This window comes from Synchiropus splendidus, chromosome 11 (genome assembly GCF_027744825.2).
Source record: "Synchiropus splendidus isolate RoL2022-P1 chromosome 11, RoL_Sspl_1.0, whole genome shotgun sequence".
NCBI lineage: Eukaryota > Metazoa > Chordata > Actinopteri > Syngnathiformes > Callionymidae > Synchiropus > Synchiropus splendidus.
Genome location: NC_071344.1, coordinates 18,863,716 through 18,871,137, shown reverse-complemented (window position 1 = coordinate 18,871,137; position 7,422 = coordinate 18,863,716). Strand labels below are relative to the sequence as shown.

Genomic DNA, 7,422 nt, shown 5'->3' with positions numbered 1-7,422 from the left:
GAGGACTATAAGCTCTGGAGACCTCAGGCGAGGCGGCTCTTAGGGGGCTTTTCATAAAACAGGGCTAGGTTCCTATAAAGGAGGCCAGTTTTGGAGCAGGAGCCGAGCAGTGCACATCCTCCTCCTCCTCTTCCTCCTCCTCCTCATCCTCTTCCTCCTCCAGAGCGCACCGTCCTCGCGTCTGATTTCCACGGAGGAGCAGCTTCCCAACTCCACCGAACCTTCTCAAATGTATAAAATGGAGTATTCTTACCTCAACTCCTCCGCCTACGAGTCGTGTATGGCCGGGATGGACACGTCGAGTCTCGCCTCGGCCTACGCGGACTTCAGCTCGTGCAGCCAGGCCAGCGGCTTCCAGTACAACCCCATCCGGACCACGTTCGGAGCCACCTCCGGCTGCCCGTCGCTCACCCCGGGATCCTGCAGTCTGGGCACCCTGCGGGACCACCAAAGCAGCCCGTACGCCGCAGGTAAGCGCCCCCCCTGCTCCGGCTCTTGATTGTGTTTGTATTTACCAAACGACATTTGCTTACACAAATGAAAGAATTTATCACGTTAGAAGAGATCGCAGGCGAGAGGTAATCCGGTTACCGGGTTACACGATCCGGTCACACCCCGAAACCGCCAACAGAATTATCTCCAGCTGCCAAAATGATCGGCATAATTTATTTACTCGGCGATGAGACATAAAGGCGGAAAATAATTAGATAAGCAAAAGATAAGCTCATTATTGGCGCGGCGGAATCGAACCTTATGACAAGTTTCCCAGACAAACTCACAATTAAGTTGCGCATCACAATTAACCGGATTATCAGTCCACGACTGATGATGCAATCAAAGCACCGGTTTAACCAAGTTTATCCCAAAATATCGCAGGCGATTTGGGGGGGATTTTGACGCGCTCCAGCTCAGGTGTCACCTTGTCATCCTCCAGTGCCGTACAAGCTCTTCACGGACCACGGAGGGCTGAACGAGAAGCGGAAGCAGCGCCGGATCAGAACCACCTTCACCAGCGCGCAGCTGAAGGAGCTGGAGCGGGTGTTCGCGGAGACCCACTACCCGGACATTTACACCCGGGAGGAGCTGGCGCTCAAGATCGACTTGACGGAAGCCAGAGTCCAGGTGAGCCCGCCACTCCTGTTTTGCCGCACTCTTCTGGCGCTTTGGGGGATTTTACAGACCCGAGCGCAACTTGAACCGGACCAGCGGCGGATCCGGCAGCCCCGCGATCACGGTGGTTGAGAACCGCGCCTTTGGTTCAGGAGCACTTTAAAACAAACACCGCGGACAGCTGGACTGATATTGGCGGATCTCTATTCTGTCCGCGGCGTTCGGGATTCACGCAAACAGACCGGCTGCTCCGCCTATTGCGGGCAGATTTTACGCGTCAATAACGCACCGGAGGACGTCGGTTCCGAAAATGAGACCACAAATGATCGGACCTCGAGCTCTCTTAGGAAGCAGGACACGCCATTTGCATTCACTAAAAACAACAAACAACCATGTCATTCCTAACTTTGGTGTCTCTTTGTAATATTACCGTAATTAATGTAACAGTTTTACACCTTTTCCTATACGGAAAGTAGTCTTTTCGGCTGGTTATCGTAAGAATTCTTGCATCGTTTTGATATAACAAATAATAATTGAGAAATGACGCATTGTGTCGTTTTCGCTCCAGGAATGATTTGATCGCTGTTTTTGCGCAGTAGTTCCCGGACCATCATCATCATCATCATCATCATCATCATCATCATCATTATATCATGTAATTTGAGAATCTACATCCGCTGATCACCGCAGGCTGACCTTGATCGTGACCCGACGTCAGTGTCTGGTGGTCCTCTTCTTGTTACTGCCTGCACGAGTTTGCACTCGAACCAGGCAAAAACAGACGCGAGGGGTTCCCACTGGTGTTGACATGCACCCTGAAAAGTAAACGGCCGGAATCCACCCAGTTAAAATGCAGAAAACAAGTGTTTACTTCTGTTTCCTGCAAAACTGCGCTCGATTATGTGACGGAAACAAGCGAAGGCCAAGAATCCCTGAAATAATTCCTGTGAAAACGGGATGATTACTTAATACAGCACAAGATTAAAGGCATATTTGATTTCAAAAAGGTCGAGGATACGTAGGGGGAAAAAAATCAAACGTGCAACATGAAAAAAAGATAATAAAAAAATACTAAAAAACACACACATTAAAAAAAAAAAATAAACAGGATGAAACAAAATATTTTATCGTTGGCAGTTCAGTTAAATTTCAGTTTGATTCCTTTACAAGTCGGATGTTTAAAAATCACACACACACACATATATATATATATATATATATATATATATATATATATATATATATATATATATATATATATATATATATATATATATATATATATATATATATATATATATATATATATATTTAAACGTCCCACTCTACAAGCTCCGAGAATTTTATTTTTCTAAACCAATATTTAATTAATACGGTTGAAAACTTTTTGCAGTTTAGAAAAAAACCCCAACATGATTATTTTTAAAATTTAAATTTTGAAAAAAAAGAAGAAATTCCCGATCCAACCCGCCTATAGGAACAGTGGATTCCTTCCCTCTGATATTTTTAAGGCTTGGCGCAGCAAACTCGGAACCATGATAAATAATGTGACCTACGATGAAATACGGCAATAACAAACACAAAGACAGTTTGCGGTTCATGAATACCAGGTGAATCACATGTGGATTGAAGAGCGACAGCTGCGTGTGTCCCCGAGGAAGGTGACTCTGGCGCCCTCATGTTGACATTTCTCTCGTTACCCGTCCAGGTTTGGTTCCAGAACCGCCGCGCCAAGTTCCGCAAGCAGGAGCGGGCAGCAGCCGCCGCAGCCGCCGCCGCCAAGTCCAGCTCCGGGAAGAAAGCGGACTCCAGAGACGAGGACAGCAAAGACGCCAAGACCGCCGACCCAGACAGCACAGGAGGCCCGGGACCGAACCCGGTGCCCACCTCCAACTGCGGAGGCCCGAGTCCCACCGGGGTGCAGGTCAACACCTCGGTGTCCGGCCAGCAGGTGGACCAGGTGAAGACCGCGGTGACCTCCGGCATGGGCGTGTCCGCGCCGAGCCAAGGCTGGGCCGCCGCCCCCGGTACCATCACCTCCATCCCGGACTCTTTGGGCGGACCGTTCGCCAGCGTACTGTCGTCTTTGCAGAGACAAAACGGAGCTAAAGCCACATTAGTAAAGACCACCATGTTCTAGTGGGCCGGACTGAAGGACTACAACACTCCCGCGTTATTTTGGCGCCATTTGTTTGTGACCCTTTCGTGGCAGAACTGACTTTTGGACAAGTCATGTGACCGCAGAACCAACCTCTCAATCCGTGATCTAAAAGCTCCGTCTTGGGAAAACGGTGACATTTTTTTCCTCATTTAAACACGAAACATCCGGGAGCACGTGAACGTAGCGCGCGAGAGAAAATGAAACTTGAGCTTTGATTCACCACATTCGCTTTTTGGTTTATCATTCACTTCATTCCGCGCGTTTATCCCCATCTCGCGGTCACTCGCGTCCTCATGGTAGCACTTGTTCCTTAGTTCCTGTCCAGTTCTTACTTGGCAACTTAGCACTCTTACTTTATCTTAGCAACCTTCATCAGAGCTGCCGGCAGGTGGCGCTAACCTTCACTGACTCACACGGCGGTGACAGCTGTGTTCGCATGTACTTTCCAGGACCTTGAGGGACAGTCCACAGTTCCAACTCCTAGTTCTGAATAAAGACCCACGAATGTTTGACGCCGACGTGCGTTGCAGTACACTTTGGGCTCGGGAACGGATCATCTTGTCGGGTCAGAACTGGAGTCAGAACACAGTCAGCTGTGACGGCCTTCAATCGGTCACCTCAGAGACACTGGTTCGACAGACTTGGTCACATGACTTGTGCAAAAGTGCACTTGTGAGTTTCCTCGCGTGCAAACAGAGCCACTTCTGTCCGTGTTCCATGTCAGGGTGCAGCTTTGCGCTCGGCCTCCAGGGCTGCTCCCCGTTCTCTCACCTCCTGGAGTTAAAAAAGGCACAATACTGGAACGCTCCGGACTCTGTGTGTGTTCGTGTGTTTCTGTGGCTCAGACTGTAAAGTGTTACTGTCGTCTAGTTGTAGCTCCATCTCCGTTTGATTGATGTTTGGTACGAGGACGTCCGGCACCGACCCGGAGCGACACTGTATTTATAATTTGCATGTTGTCCCTCATTTCTGTTTGTTTTCTGTCGACGACCCGAGAGTTATTTATATGTCGCTGACGAATGCTGATATTTAAGGAGGAAATATTTCTACATGTGCACATAGTTTTCCAGGTGTACCAGTCACATGGTTGTTGATGATAAAATGATGATAGCAGCACCTCGCTCGTCCTGTCGTCTCTCTCTGGCTGAAACACGTGACCCCGGGGAGCTGGGAACCGCCAGCTGAACTGAAGACACACGTCAGGTTCCATCAGCTGATGAAGGCTCTGCAGGAGATTACAAGACCATCCAATGGCCCATCTGCCCTTGAGCAAGACGAGCGACAAATCAAAATGGCGGCATTTGTCTTGGCTGATGTTTCCCTGGACAGGTCACATGACCCAGGCCACTGGGCGCTGATGTCAGCAGGTACTGACGTCAGCGCAGATCTGGACATCTCAGAGTTCCATCCTGACAGGAGAAGAAGGTGAGACAGAGAGAGCGGAAGACAGGTGAGGAGAATGAGGGAGGAAGAAGAAAAGCCAGGGAAAGACAAACTCAGGACTGAGAGGAAGGCAGACAGAAAAGGCAGAGGTGGGACGGCAGGAGAACACAGCACAGACAGACATGTGGACGGTCGAGTCAGAGATGCTTGGCGACAAAAGAGACAGCAGGAGTGAGAGTCAGAACACGCAGACCAGAGTTTCAGTTTCAGACTTTATTTAGAAACCGTCCTCTGCAGGGAACATCAGCTGGGATCGTGCCAGAGTGACAATAAATACAGCGGCGGCGCCGTCGCCTCACGGAGGAGAGCAGGAAGTCACGTAACGCATGAGAGGCTGGAGCCCATGGTTTTGCTTTGCAGCTGGCCTCAGAGGCTGATGGAGGCTGTGGTTTCTGGGGACTCTGGCCAGCCACCCGGAGAGTCTCGGGGTGAGGCTCGTGAATGAATCCTCATCCGAGCAGCCCGGGCCGCGTCCACACTCCACCCACAGAAGAGCTCACCACCTGTCATGTGACCACCCGACCCCAACATCAGACTCCAAACACCACATGGCTCTGTTCACCCTCATGCCTCTTGAAGACTTTAGTTTGCCTCATGAAGCGACCTGACCAAGACCTCCAGGAGACTCCAGGCTTTATTAGGAAGAATTAAGCTTAATGGATACTTAGATTTTTAATGAATCAATCTGAATTCAATACACACATCCAGAAGTTCAACTCATCAGTTCCTTCTGAGATGGCGCTGCACTTCTCTCTGCTCAGGCTGAATCCTCCAACCATCATCACACTCCATCACACCACCGAGGACCAGAGCCTCCATGATTCAGGTCCTCCACCTGGCTCACCTCCGACACCTCTCGCCCCTGCACTCGCAACGTCCAGTGACCTCTGCCTCACCAGCTGACCTTCTCACCCTTCTTGCTCTGCTCTGGAGGTGTGTAAAGCTCTCAGGCCACAGGCTGGAGTTGGCTGGCGGGAGTGTGGACGCAGCCACCAGCTGCTCAGAGTCCAGGTCTCTCACTAAGGCACGGGTCAGAGATCGTGTTGCGGCGGACAGACAGGGGGTGATTTCACTGCTGTGGGCCTGGACTTCAGGACCATCAGGTCCATGGGCCACCAGCCTATGACAAGTCTAGTCAGGAGGAGGAAACCAAGCAGCTGATGCGTTACATTCATGATGAGTCCGCTGTAACGGCGCAGAAGGACGTGGAGCAGGAAGACAGAACTCTGTCAACCCAGGCTCTCTCACTTCCTGGCTGTGGGCCTTCAACGATGGCCACAGACACGCACAGAGAGTATATACTTATATCTTAGACATGAAGCTGGGCTCCGCCCGCTGATGGATCTCTGGAGCTTCAGAGGCGGCAGCGACTCCAGACGGGACATTTGGAGATAATCAGGTTACACTGGAGCTTGCTCTTCCTGGAGGGTGGCGTCACAACATGGTGGGCTGCCCGGCCGCTGAGCACAAGAGAGACAGAGAGAGAAGTGTCAGGGAGGAGGCCCTTTCTTCTACCCCACCAGAGAGCTAACATGAGGCCTCCTGGCCTGAAGGTCCTGAGCACACGCTGTACTCACTGCGGGAGCGGATGTAGCAGGGGTGGCAGTTGAGCAGGCCGTTCCTGATCCGCACGTCCGTCCCCGTGCTGGTGTCTCCCAGCTGACCTTTGCACACGCCACACTGCAGACACAACACAACACGTTGCTGTTCATCTGGACGGATGGGCAGCAGAAGTGGGTCCACTCTAGATCACTGACCTTGAAGCAGTTGATGTGGAAGTAGAGACTGAGGGTCTCGATGATCATGGCCGCCCCCTTGCCCAGCGGCTGGCCACAGCTGGAGCACAGCTTCTTCCCACTGACAGACCTGGAGAGAGGCAGCACACTCAGAGAGAGGACACAGGGGTCCAACCACAGAGGGTGCTTGTGGTACCTGTTGGGGGGAGGAGGCTGTGAGTCAGATGGAGGAGGGGGGCAGGAGGCGCTCGGGGTAGAGGAGCGCTGGCTGACGTTGGTGGAGATGTTTCTGGAACATAAAGGTGAGTCAGTGCTGAAGCAGGACATGATTCCATTACTGATGCCACAACTGGGAAACATCAAATGGTGAGGAAAACATGCAAACATCAAGACGCGAAACGAGACAGCAGGCGATCGGACACATTAGAGAGGATATGGCGCCCCCTGCTGGACCAAAGTAAGTGAACACAACACCACCACCTCTCATCTCACTGATGCCCAAATGGCACATTTGGGGAGACTGAGGTGCAGTGGCATAACATTCCATAAGGAGTGTTTCAGGAGCTGGCGCAGTGGACAGTGGTCACACTCGAGTTGAAAACCTCACCAGTGCAGACTCGTAGAAAACACTGGTAACACAGTGACCAGAGTGAGAAACTGCACAAGCAGCCTACTCTCTATTCCATCTATTCTTCTGAGGACATTTGGCTTAACCGGCAAAACAGTCATGTGTTTTGGATGGTTAGGTTTAGGGTCAGAGGCTGGGGAAAGGGTTATGGCAATGAGAAACCTCACAATGTCCTAACAAGGTTAGAAATTTGAGAATGTGTGAGTGTGTGTTCCTTGAATAGCTGTCTTTGTGGGGACCAATTCTTGGAAACAGAACTACTTGTGAGGACATGTTTCTGTGTTTTGGCCGGTCCCCACAAGTTTGAGTCTCAATTTGAGGATTAAAACTTCACTTCAAGCCAA

The 7,422-nt window shown here is 50.8% G+C and overlaps 2 protein-coding genes across 6 annotated transcripts in view; one reads left to right on the top strand and one right to left on the bottom strand.

The window, feature by feature from the left end:
* The first annotated feature begins 229 nt into the window (after positions 1 to 229).
* phox2bb (paired like homeobox 2Bb) lies at positions 230 to 4,322 on the top strand. Its single transcript, XM_053878645.1, has 3 exons — positions 230 to 470; positions 935 to 1,122; positions 2,819 to 4,322. Exons 1-3 carry the CDS (start codon positions 230 to 232, stop codon positions 3,248 to 3,250), a joined length of 861 nt encoding a protein of 286 aa, XP_053734620.1. The 3' UTR covers positions 3,251 to 4,322.
* A 290-nt stretch (positions 4,323 to 4,612) lies between these two features.
* LOC128766965 (LIM and calponin homology domains-containing protein 1-like) overlaps positions 4,613 to 7,422 on the bottom strand; it is a 44,493-nt gene continuing 41,683 nt past the window's right edge. For 4 of the 5 annotated variants that reach the window (XM_053878594.1, XM_053878597.1, XM_053878595.1 and 1 more), the window contains 4 exons: positions 6,647 to 6,739; positions 6,472 to 6,580; positions 6,292 to 6,394; positions 4,617 to 6,174 (listed from right to left, as the gene is read on the bottom strand). In XM_053878594.1, coding sequence (XP_053734569.1) covers positions 6,149 to 6,174; positions 6,292 to 6,394; positions 6,472 to 6,580; positions 6,647 to 6,739 — 331 coding nt within the window. In that variant the 3' untranslated portion in view covers positions 4,617 to 6,148. Of the gene's footprint in view, positions 6,175 to 6,291; positions 6,395 to 6,471; positions 6,581 to 6,646; positions 6,740 to 7,422 lie in introns of all 5 variants that reach the window. The other variant, XM_053878593.1, reaches the window with a different exon arrangement.